Genomic DNA, 15,717 nt, shown 5'->3' with positions numbered 1-15,717 from the left:
CACAATTAAAAGAACTAGAGAAGCAAGAGCAAACACATTCAAAAGCTAGCAGAAGGCCAGAAATAACTAAGATCAGAGCAGAACTGAAGGAGACAGACACAATAAACCCTTAAAAAAAAATCAATGAATCCAAGAGCTGGTGTTTTGAAAAGATCAACAAAATTGATAGACTGCTAGCAAGACTAATAAAGAAGAAAAGAGAGAAGAATCAAACAGGTGCAATAAAAAATGGTAAAGGTGATATCACCACCGATCCCACAGAAATACAAACTACCATCAGAGGATACTATAAACAACTCTACACAAATAAACTACAAAATCTAGAAGAAATGGATAAATTCCAGGACACATACACCCTCCCAAGACTAAACCAGGAAGAAGCTGAATCCCTGAATAGACCAATAATAGGCTCTGAAATTGAGGCAATAATTAATAGCCTACCAACCAAGAAAAGTCCAGGACCAGACGTATTCACAGACAAATTCTACCAGAGGTATGAGGAGGAGCTGGTACCATTCCTTCTGAAACTATTCCAAAGAACAGAAAAAGAGGGAATCCTCCCTAACTCATTTTATGAGGCCAGCATCATCCTGACACCAAAGGCTAGCAGAGACACAACAAAGAAAGAGCATTTTAGACCAATATCCCTGATGAACATCCATGCAAAAATCCTCAATGAAATACTGGCAAACCACATCCAGCAGCACATCAAAAAGTTTATCCACTACAATCAAGTCGGCTTCATCCCTGGGATGCAAGGCTGGTTCAACATACACAAATCAATAAATGCAATCCAGCATATAAACAGAACCAAAGACAAAAACCACATGATTATCTCAACAGATGCAGAAAAGGCCTTTGACAAAATTCAACAGCCCTTCATGCTAAAAACTCTCAATAAATTAGGTATCGACGCGACGTATCTCAAAATACCAAGAGCTATTCATGACAAACCCACAGCCAATATGATACTGAATGGGCAAAAACTAGAAGCATTCCCTTTGAAAACTGCAACAACACAGGGATGCCCTCTCTTACCACTCCTCAACATAGTGTTGGAAGTTCTGGCCAGGGCAATCAGGCAAGAGAAAGACATAAAGGGTATTTAATTAGGAAAAGAGGAAGTCAGATTGTCCCTGTTTGCAGATGACATGATCGTATATTTAGAAAACCCCATCGTCTCAGCCTAAAAGCTCCTTAAGCTGATAAGCAACTTCAGCAAAGTCTCAGGATACAAAACCAATGTGCAAAAATCACAAGCATTCTTATACACCAATAACAGACAAACAGAGAGCCAAATCATGAGTGAACTCCCATTCACAATTGCTTCAAAGAGAATAAAACACCCAGGAATCCAACTTACAAGGGATGTGAAAGGACCTCTTCAAGGGGAATTACAAATCACTGCTCAATGAAATAAAAGAGGTCACAAACAAATGGAAGAATGAACATTCCATGCTCATGGCTAGGAAGAATCAATATCATGAAAATGGCCCATACTGATCATGGTAATGTATGCCATCCCCATCAAGCTACCAATGACTTTCTGCACAGAATTGGAAAAAACTACTTTAAAGTCCATATGGTACCAAAAAATAGCCTGCACTGCCAAGTCAATCCTAAGCCAAAAGAACAAAGCTGGAGGCATCAAGCTACCTGACTTCAAACTATACTACAAGGCTACAGTAACCAAAACAGCATGGTACTGGTATCAAAACAGAGAGATAGACCAATGGAACAGAACAGAGGCCTCAGAAATAATACCACACATCTACAACCATCTGATCTTTGACAAACCTGACAAAAACAAGAAATGGGGAAAGGATTCCCTATTTAATAAATGGTGCTTGGAAAACTGGCTAGACATATGTAGAAAGCTGAAACTGGATCCCTTCCTTACATCTTATACAAAAATTAATTCAAGATGGATTAAAGACTTAAATGTTAGACCTAAAACCATAAAAACCCTAGAAGAAAACCTAGGCAATACCATTCAGGACATAGGCATGGGCAAGGACTTCATGTCTAAAACACAAAAAGCAATGGCAACAAAAGCCAAAATTGACAAATGGGATCTAATTAAACTAAAGGTCTTCTACACGGCAAAAGAAACCACCATCAGAGTGAACAGGCAACCTACAGAATGGGAGACAATTTTTGCAATCTACCCATCTGACAAAGGGCTAATATCCAGAATCTACAAAGAACTCAAACAATCTTACAAGAAAAAACAAACAACCCCACCAAAAAGTGGGCAAAGGATATGAACAGACACTTCTCAGAAGAAGACATTTATGCAGCCAACAGACACATGAAAAAATGCTCACCATCATTGACCATCAGAGAAATGCAAATCAAAACCACGATGAGACACCATCTCACACCAGTTAGAATGGCGATTATTAAAAAGTCAGGAAGCAACAGGTGCTGGAGAGGATATGAAGAAACAGGAACACTTTTACACTGTTGCTGGGACTGTAAACTAGTTCAACCTTTGTGGAAGACAGTGTGGCGATTTCTCAAGGATCTAGAACTATAAATACCATTTGACCCAGCAATCCCATTACTAGGTGTATACCCAAAGGATTATAAATCATGCTGCTATAGACACATGCACACATGTTTGTTGCGGCACTATTCACAATAGCAAAGACTTGGAACCAACCCAAATGTCCATCAATGATAGACTGGATTAAGAAAATATGGCACACATACACTATGGAATACAATGCAGCCATAAAAAAGGATGACTTCATGTCCTTTGTAGGGACATGGATGAAGCTGGAAGCCATCATTCTCAGCAAACTATCACGAGGACAAAACACCAAACACCACATGTTCTCAATCATAGGTGGGAATTGAACAATGAGAACACTTGGACACAGGAAGGGGAACATCACACACCAGGGCCTGTCGTGGGGTCGGGGGAGTGGGGAGGGATAGCATTAGGAGATATACCTAATGTGAATGATGAGTTAATGGGTGCAGCACACCAACATGGCAGATGTATACATAAGTAACAAACCTGTATGTTGTGCACGTGTACCCTAGAACTTAAAGTATAATAAATAAATAAAATAAAATAAAATTCCACTGCTCACGTGCTAAAAGTAGATAATCGTGATGACTGTACAATTCTGTGAATACACAAGAAACCACTGAGTTGTATACTTTAAATGGATCAGTTTTATGGTATGTAAATTATATAAATTATATCTCAATAAAACTATCATAATAAAATTAAAAGAAAAAACCTCATTGGTCAAACATTCTTATTGTTCAAATTATTATATGATAGTTTGTTGAACAAGTTGGCTTTCAGCATTTTACTACTTTGGATTATTAAAACCAGTATCAGCTTTATAAAATTCTACCCTGAACACATAAGAAAAGATACCCCAACAACAAGAACAAAAACCAACATGAAATAATGTCATTAATTTAAGACTACATAAAACACAGTAATGCAAACTGTAGTATTCTACTAAAACTCAAGCAAATATGTTTTCATGATCCTGTGAGCTAAACATGTACATACGTTTGCCATCTTCTATTTCTTTCATTTGCAATCCAAAGGATAAAAACAGAAAGATGATTCTATGAAGTTGCCAGTAAAATCAAAAGAAAACAATCCGCATGGTTCAACAGTTTTGCCCCACTTCTTCCAGAGCTAACAAAGTAGGAAAGAAGTAGAAAATCCCTTGAAGCAACTGTTGCTACTACTGGACCACTGTGTTATCATATATACTTTATTTCTTGTCCTTTTTTCGCTTCAGTTTATGTTTTCTCCTCTCGTCACTCAGCTTCCTCACTTCATCCTCTCATCTTAGTAGCACAATATCTCCAAAAATGGAGATATTTGAAAATAAATATCTCCATTTATTATTTTCAAATGAGAGAATTAGAGTTTATAAAATATTTTCACATAAGATAACATGCATCTTTACAACTCAGTGGTATTACTTTCTATTTGTAGAAGAAAAGGTGGAGCTCAAAAAGATTACTGAGTTAGCCAAGTTCACAAAATTTGTAAATAACCAAGACAGAGGCCAAATATTTTTACTTCAAAGTTACTGCTCCTTCTATATTAGCATAGCTGAACTTCAAGATTATATAGTACTGAAGACCAAAAAGGTTGATTACCAGCAATCCCTTGATTATTTAAATTATGATAGTAATCCTAAACTAAAAATGCTATCTTTAATTAAAATATTTCTTCTCTTATCCAAATTCTTTCTGTATACTCTATTCATAGTAATTATGCTGTTTGCTGTTATTCTACTCTTTCCAAACAATCCTTTAAACTAAGCGTTTAATTATCTAGATTTTTAATCAAACACCATCCTCTGCAACCTTCATTAATTTTTCAGCGTCACTTTACTGAGGAATAATGATTTACTCTAAATTAAACAGCAATCAGTAGCAAAGTTCATTGGAATCTAGATATTGTACTTTCTCCTTTCCTTTATCTCATTTATAGCATTCCTGAAAACTTCCACTTACAGCAAAGGGGGAAAAAAAAGGAAGGCATTAAATGAGTTTGCGAGAGATTATATAGGGAATGATGACCAAAGGGCAATCATAATGACTTGTAAAGTAATTTAAGCAAAATGTTGATCTGAATCATAGACACATAGATATATTTAGGACTAAAAAGACCTGTAAGCGCACAAAAAAGAAGGAAGGAATTAAGGGAGGGAGGAAAAAAGATAGTTAATAGAGCTTCAGCTCACTTTCTTTTTTTTATACAATTGAAGTACAGAGGAATCATAAATACTCAAGGGAGATACGGATTTACTATTAGCTAGCTGAGGATACTCACAGAGAGATACCAGGGTTCCCTATTAGTGAATCCTGGCACACAAAGTCAGTAAGTTAAAGGAAGACAAGAACTGACCAAAGGAATAGGCAGACTCACACTGGAATCCCCTTCTCTTTCTGTCCTCCAAGTGTGGATCAAGAACTATCCACATCAGAAATATCTATGGCTTTTAACAGGTATATCACTATACTCCAACATAGACCTGTATAAACAAAATGTCTGGGAGATGGACTTTTATATTTGCATTTTAACAAGACCATAGGTTATTTTTAAAACCACTGAAGTTTGAAGCCCTTTCCCCTCAATTCACCTTTGTCAATGGTCAGTCAAGCTGCTTGTTTAATTAAATTGTGTCTGCTTTGGCAAATGCCTTCTGGGGGCAAATACTGCTTCAGGTATTAGTTAATCTTAAAAAAGAGAAATTCTGTGTCCTTATTTAGGTCATTTTATTCCCTATGAAACTTACCAGTGATTTTCAAAAGACTGTAATTTAAAGCCTGGAGGTGAGGGATGAAGGAATAGGATAAGAGACAGGGAGGAAGTCATGCAGAGACAATATTTTTCTTGATTTTGTAAAAATTACTCAAAATGGGAAAAGAAACTACACAATAAATTAGGACAGAACATCTGCAAATTAAGATAGTATTAAGTATATATGCTTCCATTCAACTATAAGAGATTGACCATTTACTTGTATATGCCACTTTAAAACTCATTATGAAAACAAAAGTATTAATAAGTTTCATTTAGTGAAAGAAAGATTAGAAAGCAAAACATATATATTCTGTGTTTTTATAATACATACTATATTAAATTTTAATTTTACATAAGGCCTTTAAAGAAGGTACACTCATGAATTAAAACTGAAAGATAATTTTTATGAAAAGATTACCGTTTGGTGCAGTGGGAGGTGACCAGATGCCGTAATATTTTGGCAAATATTTTCGGAGCTCTAGAAGAACACCATCAAAACAGTCAGCAGCATAAACCTGAAACAGAGAAATATAACATTGCTAGGTTCTTACAATGCTTTGTAACTGCCCTGCACATTTCTCAAATAAAATATATTATGTTGAATTATAATTCATCTGGTATGGCTTCAATTGCAAGTAAATTTGGAACAAGCAAAAAATATTACTGTGTGTCTCCAATGAGTAACTATGTATTATTTAGAGTACACTCTTGTTGGTTATCTAATTCTAGCCTTTTACTATCCTTGAACTATTTTACAACTTTGTAAGTTATAGATACTGATAGCAAATGCAAAATAACTCTTGTCCATAGACATGTAAATACATTCTGGCCAGAGGATGTTCTTCTGACTTTCCTCCATGCACCCTGAGAGGAGGAAATGTAGTGGCAATATGAAAATTCACATCAAACTTCCATTATTCCAGATAAATGTGTGTTTCTTTAACTTCTCTTTTGAACAAGTTTTAACATCTATCTGGTTCCCTCATTAAACAATACGTTAAAGCAAATCTTTAACATATATTTATTTTATATCTATAAGGTGATTTTTGATTTTATCTTTTTTTAAAAAAATCCTTTAACACAGTGTAAGTCTAATTGCTGCTCATTTAATTCCTTGATTTGTAACCATTAATAATTCTAAAAGATACTAGAAAATTCTAATATCCTAGAACTAGATTCTAGTTTTCCTAGAAGAAAAGAGATAATATTTTTTGTTTAAAAAATGACATGTAACACATTTTATCTAATGAACTTTCTCTAAATATTCCCTACCTAATTATTTAAAATCATTGAAGTTTACTGGTGTAAAATGCTTACGAAAACTTAGTATTAGAATCTAATTACATATGCCAAACCATATTTATGTCAAGTAGTTGTATGCAACATAATTCTTCAGAATAAATTCAAGTGTGGCAGACTCTTGGCAGACCAAATATCCATGTGGTACATTGTATTTCCCAGACTCACCTGTTGAATTGTTAGTAGAAGTGATTTATATTAGTCACTTCCAGGCCAAGGTAATTTAGAGCAAGTGTACCTGAACATCCCTCCATTCCTAGCACAATGACCATGGGTGCAGCGCTGAGGATGAGCTAATTACAAGATGAAGGAATGAAGTAGATCTCTGTGTACTATCTAAAGAACTCCATGCTATATTTATAAATGAAAAAGATAAAAGGCATATTACATACAAATATATATAGCAGGTCTATGGAATTAAGTAAGATACATATGTGGGTATCATCTCTGCAAAGGCAAAGGAAAAATGATAAATATTCATTTGAAACTACTGATAGTTTAATTCTGGAATGGAAATGAAAGATAAATTTTCTCTTCTTATTTAGAATATTTTTTAAAAGTAGTGGGGCTGTTGTTTACTGCAGCATGCCAGGCAAGATAACGTAAGAACCTTTCTTTTTGTTGTTGTTTTTTGTTTTTTGAGATGGAGTCTTGCTCTGTCACCCAGGCTGGAGTGCAGTGGCGTGATCTCAGCTCACTGCAAGCTCTGCCTCCTGGGTTTACACCATTCTCCTGCCTCAGCCTCCCAGGTAGCTGGGACTACAGGCATCCGCCACCATGCCTGGCTAATTTTTTGTATTTTTAGTAGAGACGAGGTTTCACCATGTTAGCCAGGATGGTCTCGATCTCCTGACCTCCTGATCCGCCCACCTCAGCCTAAGATAACCTAAAAACCTTTCTATCTTGAAATGTAGTATAAAATGTAACAAATATTTTCTTAAATGCATAGCTGAGCTCTCAAGGAAAAAAAAGGGAATTCTTCTTAATTTTGCATGCCTATGAAACAAAAGTGTTAACACAAGCAGTGATGTTTGGGCTTCACAGAGGTTCACTCAAGACCTGAACCAAAGGATCTCAGAACTCAGGGATGAGGCAGAGCTGAGGACAGAGTTACCATACTGAAACATGAAGACTAAATAACATTCTAAATCCTGAAAAATAAAAATCTTGGCTTCCTTCTGCCTCCCCTAACCACTGAACTCCAAGAATGCTGGCAGCTAAGCTTACAGAGAAAAACAGAGAAGCAGCAAATAAACAATATTAGGAATGAAAAGGGAATCTCAACTGATAGAGCAGAATTTTTTTTTAATACTAGGAAAAGCTTTGTCAAGAGGGCAATTTTTATTAAAAAAGCAATCTAGGCCAGGCGCGGTGGCTAACGCCTGTAATGCCAGCACTTTGGGAGGCTGAGGTAGGTGGATAACCTGAGGTCAGGAGTTCCAGACCAGCCTGGCCAACATGGCAAAACCCCATCTCTACCCAAAATACAAAAATTAGCCAGGCATGGTGGCATGCACTTGTAATCCCAGCTACTCAGGAAGCTGAGGCAGGAGAATCACTTGAACCCGGGAGGTGGAGGTTGCAATGAGCAGAGATTACACCACTGGACTGCAGCCTGGGCAATAGCAAGACCATCTCTCAAAAGAAAAAAAGTAATCTAAATATATTGTACTATCACACTAACAAATAAAAATCTGAAGAACTTTAAGAAACTGAATCACTGGTTAAAAATATATCCCTTCCCAGGAAAAAATGAAAGAAAGACAGCATGAAAAAGAGGAAAGAAAGAAAAAGAAAGAGTGGGACATTCCAAGATGGCCGAATAGAAACAGCTCCAGTAGCAGCTCCCAGCGTGATGCATGCTTGCCTCACCAGGGAAGCACAAGGGGTCGGGGGATTTCCCTTTCCTAGCCAAGGGAAGCCGTGACAGACTACCTGGAAAAACGGGACACTGCTGCCAAATACTGCACTTTTCCCAAGGTCTTAACAACCGGCAGGTAAGGAGATTCTCTCCCATGCATGGCTCGCTGGGTCCCATGCCAATGGAGCCTTGCTCACTGCTAGCACAGCAGTCTGAGATCGAACTGTGAGGCAGCAGCCTGGCTGGGGGAGGGGAGACCACCATTACTGAGGCTTGAGTAGGTAAACAAAGAAGCTGGGAAGCTTGAAGGAGTGGAACCCACCACAGCTCAACAAGGCCTAATGCCTCTAGACTCCAACTCTGTGGGTAGGGCATAGCTGAACAAAAGGCAGCAGACAACTTCTGCAGACTTAAATATCCCTGTCTGACAGCTCTGAAGAGAGCAGTGGTTCTCCAAGCATGGTGTTTGAGCTCTGAGAATAGACAGACTGCCTCCTCAAGTGTGTTCCTGACCCCCGTATACCCTAACTGGGAGACACCTCCCAGTAGGGGCCAACAGACAGCTCATATAGGCGGCTGCTCCTCTGGTACAAAGCTTCCAGAGGAAGGATCAGGCAGCAATATTTGCTATTGTGCAGCATTTGCTGTTCTGCAGCCTCCACTGGTGATACCCAGGCAAACAGGGTCTTGAGTGGACCTCCAGCAAAATCCAACATACCTAGAGCTGAGGGACCTGACTGTTAGAAGGAAAACTAACAAACAGAAAGGAATAGCATCAACATCAACAAAAACTTCATCTACACCAAAATCCCATCTGTAGGTCACCAACATCAAAGACAAAAGGTAGATAAAACCACAAAGATGGGGAGAAACCAGAGCAGAAAAGCTGAAAATTCAAAAATCAGAGTGTCTCTTCTCCTCCAAAGGATCACATCTCCTTGCCAGCAATGGAACAAAGCTGGACGGAGAATGACTTTGACGAGTTGACAGAAGTAGACATCACAAGATCGGTAATAACACAGTTCTCTGAGCTAAAGGAGGATATTCAAACCCCTCATAAGGAAGCTAAAAACCTTGAAAAAATATTAGACAAGTGGCTAACTAGAATAAACAGTGTAGAGAAGTCCTTAAATGACCTGATGGAGCTCAAAACCATGGCAAGAGAACTTTGTGATGCATGCACAAGCTTCAATAGCCAATTCGATCAAGTGGAAGAAAGGGTATCAGTGATTGAAGATCAAATTAATGAAATAAAGCGAGAAGACAAGGTGAGAGAAAAAAGAGTAAAAAGAAATGAACAAAGCCTCCAAGAAATATGGGACTATGTGAAAAGACCAAATCTACGTTTGATTGGTGTACCTGGAAGCAATAGGGAGAATGGAACCAAGTTAGAAAACACTCTTCAAGATATTATCCAGGAGAACTTCTCCAACCTAGTGAAGCAGGCCAACATTCAAATTCAGGAAATACAGAGAACGCCACAAAGATACTTCTCGAGAAGAGCAACTCCAAGACACGTAATAGTCAGATTCACCAAGGTTGAAATGAAGGAAAAAGTGTTAAGGGCAGCCAGACAGAAAGGTTGCATTACCCACAAAGGGAAGCCCATCAGACTAACAGTGGATCTCTTGGCAGAAACCCTAAAGCCAGAAGAGAGTGGGGGCCAATATTCAACATTCTTAAAGAAAAGAATTTTCAACCCAGAATTTCATATCCAGCCAAACTAAGCTTCATAAGTGAAGGAGAAATAGAATCCTTTAGACAAGTAAACGCTGAGAGACTTTGTCACCACCAGGCCTGCCTTATAAAAGCTCCTGAAGTAAGCACTAAACCTGTAAAGAAACAACCAGTACCACCGCTGCAAAAACACGCCAAATTGTACAGACCACTGATGTTATGAAAAAACTGCATCAATTAACGGGCAAAATAACCAGCTAACATCGTAAAGACAGGATCAAATTCACACTTAAAAATATTAAACTTAAATGTAAATGGGCTAAATGCTCCAATTAAAAGACACAGACTGGAAAATTGGACAAAAAAATCAAAACCCATTGGTGTGCTGTATTCAGGAGACCCATCTCATGTGTAAAGACGCACATAGGTTCAAAATAAAGGGATGGAGGAAGATCTATCAAGCAAATGGAAAACAAAAAAAAGCACAGGTTGCAATCCTAGTCTCTGATAAAACAGACTTTAAACCATCAAAGATCAAAAGAGACAAAGAAGTCCATTACACAATAGTAAAGGATCACTCAATTCAACAAGAGCTAACTATCCTAAATATATATGCACCCAACACAGGAGCACCCAGATTCATAAAGCAAGTCCTGAGAGACCTACAAAGAGACCGAGAATCCCACAAAATAATAATCGGAGACTTTTACACCTGACTGTCAACATTAGACAGATCAACAAGACAGAAGGTTAACAAGGATATCCAGGAATTAAACTCAGCTCTGTACCAAGCAGACCTAATAGACATCTACAGAACTCTCCACCCCAAATCAACAGAATATACATTCTTCTCAGCAGCACATCGCACTTATTCTAAAATTGACACATAATTGGAAGTAAAGCACTCCTCAGGAAATGTAAAAGAACAGAAATTATAACAAACTGTCTCTCAGACCACAGTGCAATCAGACTAGAACTCAGGATTAAGAAACTTACTCAAAACCACACAACTACATGGAAACTGAACAACTTGCTCCTGAATGACAACTGGGTACATAACGAAATGAAGGCAGAAAGAAAGATGTTCTTTGAAAACAATGAGAACAAAGACACACATACCAGAATCTCGGGGACACATTTAAAGCAGTGTGTAGAGGGAAATTTATAGCACTAAATGCCCACAAGAGAAAGCAGGAAAGATCTAAAATTGACACCCTAATATCACAATTAAAAGAACTAGGAAGCAAGAGCAAACACATTCGAAAGCTAGCAGAAGGCAAAAAATAACTAAGATCAGAGCAGAGCTGAAAGACGCAAAAAACCCTTCAAATGATGAATCCAGCAGCTGGTTTTTTTAAAAAATCAACAAAACTGATAGACCGCCAGCAAGACTAATAAAGAAGAAAAGAGAGAAGAATCAAATAGACTCAATAAAAAATGATAAAGAGGATATCACCACCGATCCCACAGAAATACAAACTACCATCAGAGAATACTATAAACAACTCTACGCAAATAAACTACAAAATCTAGAAGAAGTGCATAAATTCCTGGACATATACATCCTGCCAAGACTAAACCAGGAAGATAGTTGAACTTCAGAATAGACCAATAACACAGAACTTTGGGAGGCAGAGGCAGGGGGACTGCCTGAGCCCAGGAGTTCAAGACTAGCCTGGACAACATGGTAAAACCCCATCTCTACAAAAAAAAAAACTGTTTTAAAATTAGCCAGGCTTGCTGGCCTGTGCCTGTAGTTCCAGCTACTGTGGGGAGGTTGGGTGGGGTGGGGTGGGGAGATGCTGAGGTGAGAGGATCACTTGAGCTTAAGTGTTTTAGACCAGTCTGAACAACAAAGTGAGACCCCATCTCTACAAAAAAATACAAAAATTAGCCAGGCTTTGTGGCACACGCCTGCAGTTCCGACTACTTAGGAGGCACAGGCTGAGCTGGGAGAATAGCTTGAGCCTGGGAGGCAGAGGTTGCAAAGAATCAAGATCATGCCACCGTACTTCAGCCTGGGCAACAGAGCCAGACTCTATCTCAAAAAAGAAAAAATCAAAACAGAAAAGATGCTATGTATCGTCCCTTTCCCACTCCACCCTTCTCTACCCAAGAGGCTGACTTGAATCAACTGCATCAGTGAGGTCCCTTGCCATCTTGCCCTTGGAAGACATAAACAAGAGACTGGAGGGTATGAGAAGAGTTGAAGTCAGTTGTTTACTTTTCTAGCTCCCTCCTTAACAGGTCATGTCTTATCATAAAGTTACCTTCCCTAGGTTCCAGGAATCCCTCTCTCCACTTCAGGCCCAGGGATGGTATAACATTATAACATCTCTTGCAGGTTGCCATAAGCTCTAACCCTACCTTTGTAAATATCCCTTTATGAAACCAACAGAGTATATCATTTGTATCTTGACAAAACGTTGCCTCACACAAAGGGCATTTGAATTTCTTTAACCTGAGAAGAAGTATCTACCATAAACACAGAAGAAGAATCTAAGAATTGAAATAGAATAGAAAATACTAGACTGCATCACATACACATACACATGGAAAGCACTGCTTTCCGTAAAACTTTTGTTTCCGTTACATACACACAGTGACTATACTGCAAAATATGTGTCTAACTGTGAGTCACCACCAGAAAACTCTGAAAAACACTTTGAAGACAACAAAACAAATCTTACCTCACTTACCATATTATAGAATTCCAGCTCTCTTGGGCCCCTTGGAGGTGGTTGTAACTGTTTCAAAACTGTGCCATCTGGATGTTGTAGTATACCTACAGAACAAAAATCAGAAATTTTTTAACGCTTTAATAATAGTAAACCTTGCTTCATTAAATAGATTTGTTCCTGAAGTGACAGGTAAACTACTTCCATTAAACTTAAGGGTTTACTTTTACTTATTTCAGAAATTTTAACATTCAACCAACATGTTTCAGTACTTATTATATGCAAAGCACCAGAACATAAATTCCAAATATCTTCATTTTAGTGTCTCCAACCACTACCTCGTTTGGCACCCTCAGGCTTTATAACACATAGAACATAAGTGTAAATTTGTATAAAAATTCCTCAGTAATAGGCTTTCTATAAGATGTTAATTTATAGTTATAAGAAGCAAGTTAAAAGCAATAGCACAAATTGACCCCACTTTTAAAACCAGAAAAGAACATTTGTGTTAACAGTGGCAATATATGAATTTCCTACTTGGCAATTTTTTACAAGTCTCTGTTGTCTAACAGCAACTAAAACATTTGCTGATTCAAATGCACTGTATACAATTGTATAGATAGTACCAGGGTATCTAGCCAATGGGTAAAGTGAGGGCTGAAATCAGGCAACAAGCCGAGAGCAGGAAGGGGCAACTTTTTATAATCTGTCCAAAGAGGGAGACTTTTTATAAAGTTGCCATATATATACACCAACACTGGTCCTACCCCTATACCATGAAGACACATTCCAAATTTATATGTTAAAATCTTAAATTTTGATGTATTGGGATTTTATAAAATCATGCTAGTCAGAATATCACTCAAATAAACATATTTAGAATTTTGATAAAATATGCCACTTGAGTTTCCTTTTCTTTTTGGCAAGTGTTAGGAATTTTTTTCTTTCTGTCAGATAGGTGATGTGCTAACACTGCAATAAGATTAGAGTGAGGCATATCTCACGCATAAGCATGAAAACTCAATCATTGTGCTTATGAACTACAAAAGGATCTAGAATTTTTAATAATGCCAAAAAATGCAGAATTCAGCCAACAGAAGCAGAAAGTCTCAAGAGATACAGAAATCAAGTTTTTTTTTTTAATCTTAAGACTTAGAATAGGCCAGGCATGCTGGCTCACACCTGTAATTCCAGCACTTTGGTAGTCCATGGCTGGAAGAGTCTGAGATGAGTCTGGGCAACATAGTAGACCCTGTTTCCACAAAACATTTAAAAAAGAAACTTAACTGGGCATGGTGGCATGTGTCTATAGTCCCACCTACTCAGGAGAACGAGGTGGGAAGATGCCTTGAGCCCAGGAGTTTGAGGCTGCAATTAGCTATGATCAGGCCACTGCACTTCAACCTGGGTGACAGAGCAAGAGCCCTTCTCTAAAAAAAATTGTTTAAAATTTTAAAAAGGCCTAGATACAGAATAGAAGGAAGGTAAATATTAACCTTTCTGTATAAGACTGGTTGGTAAACAGTTAAAAGACTTCAAAGAGTAGTCCACTATAACTAAAAATTTCTGAAGAATTCTGTTCCTGAAGGTTTGGATGGAGCATAAGAAAGGCCTTTATTCCCATGGTTATAACATTTTCTGTGGAGCTTAAAATGAGTAAAGAAGCTTTGATGAATAGTATTCCAGAGGAAAATAAAAATTGAACTTTCATAAATAAGCAGAGAACCATGACAGCTTCCCTGCCTTGGAGCAAACACCTCAGTCTAGATACAGGTGATCTTCCCATTAGACAAATACATTTTATCAGGCAAGCAGTAATCAGCCAAGCCGTAGACAACTGTGTGGGATAGCAGGATGGATTAGAGACTGTAATAATCCCAACACAAAAAGAAATTGCTTGATCCAATATGTCTCCCATATTACTCACCCTGCAACATAACCCCTCACGTTTGAGAAGATAGAAGGTGGTAATCTTGGCATTCTCTGGGTGAGTGAATTCCAGGATCCAAATAAACCAACAGTCAACCAACAGTTTCTCAGCCTGCAACCACATACCCACCCCCAGCTCAAAAACTGTCAAGATAAAAAATGAGGCACCTTGGAATGGGCTGAGCCAATAACAGATACACTGAATCTAAGACTGCAGCCTAACACTAGCTCAACTAAACTCAGTCCCTTACCCTAAACACCAGAAAGGGCATGTACTCCATGGGGGATCAAAACAAAACAAAAAAATAGTATACATCACTTCCCACTGTTCTTTAAACAAAATGCCCTAGATTCAAGAAAAAATTATGACACGAGTATATCAGCAAAACATGAAGCAAAATCAAGAGAAACGTTAATAGGAGATGACATACAGATGACCAAGTCATTGTAATTAGCAAGCAAGCATTTTAAAACAAAAAGTATAAATATGCCAAAGAAACTATAGAAAAAGATTAACGTAAATGCTAAAGAGATTAGGTACTTCAGGAGATAAATAAACTATGAAAAAAACTCTAAAACTGAAAAGGCACAGTATCGGAAATAAAAAATTTAATTAATGGGATTTAATCAACAGATAAGCAATCACAGAAGAGCAAAGAACATTCAGAAAGACCAATACAAAATATCTAAATTAAAGCAAATACAGAAAAGTGTCTAAAAAAAAAAAAAATGTATACAGCATTAGAAGAAACCTGTAAGGTAATACCAAGAGTTTTTAACAAATGTGTAGTTGGGGTACTATAAAAAGAAAAGAGAATGGGCCAGAGAAAAAAATCTAGGCTTTCAAGTTTCTACCTAGGATACAGAAAGCTGGAAGAAGCATTGCTCCCACTTATAATCTACAAAATCATAATTTTTCATGAAGCCATCAAAGTGTTGAGATAATAACCAACAAACTTGAAATCTAAAGGAAGACA

The 15,717-nt window shown here is 37.6% G+C and overlaps 1 protein-coding gene across 1 annotated transcript in view; it reads right to left on the bottom strand.

Moving 5' to 3' along the window:
- The window catches only part of IPMK (inositol polyphosphate multikinase), a 74,141-nt gene that overhangs the window by 35,384 nt on the left and 23,040 nt on the right, over window positions 1–15,717 (bottom strand). The window contains exons 2-3 of the mRNA XM_011953461.1: window positions 12,833–12,918; window positions 5,715–5,811 (exon numbers count right to left, since the gene is read on the bottom strand). Of these exons, the coding sequence (XP_011808851.1) occupies window positions 5,715–5,811; window positions 12,833–12,918 (183 nt within the window). The remainder of the gene's footprint in view (window positions 1–5,714; window positions 5,812–12,832; window positions 12,919–15,717) is intronic.

This window comes from Colobus angolensis, unplaced genomic scaffold, assembly GCF_000951035.1.
Source record: "Colobus angolensis palliatus isolate OR3802 unplaced genomic scaffold, Cang.pa_1.0 Scaffold361, whole genome shotgun sequence".
NCBI classification, from domain to species: domain Eukaryota; kingdom Metazoa; phylum Chordata; class Mammalia; order Primates; family Cercopithecidae; genus Colobus; species Colobus angolensis.
The sequence above is the reverse complement of the archived record's forward strand: the minus strand, read 5'-3'. Positions and strand labels throughout refer to the sequence as shown.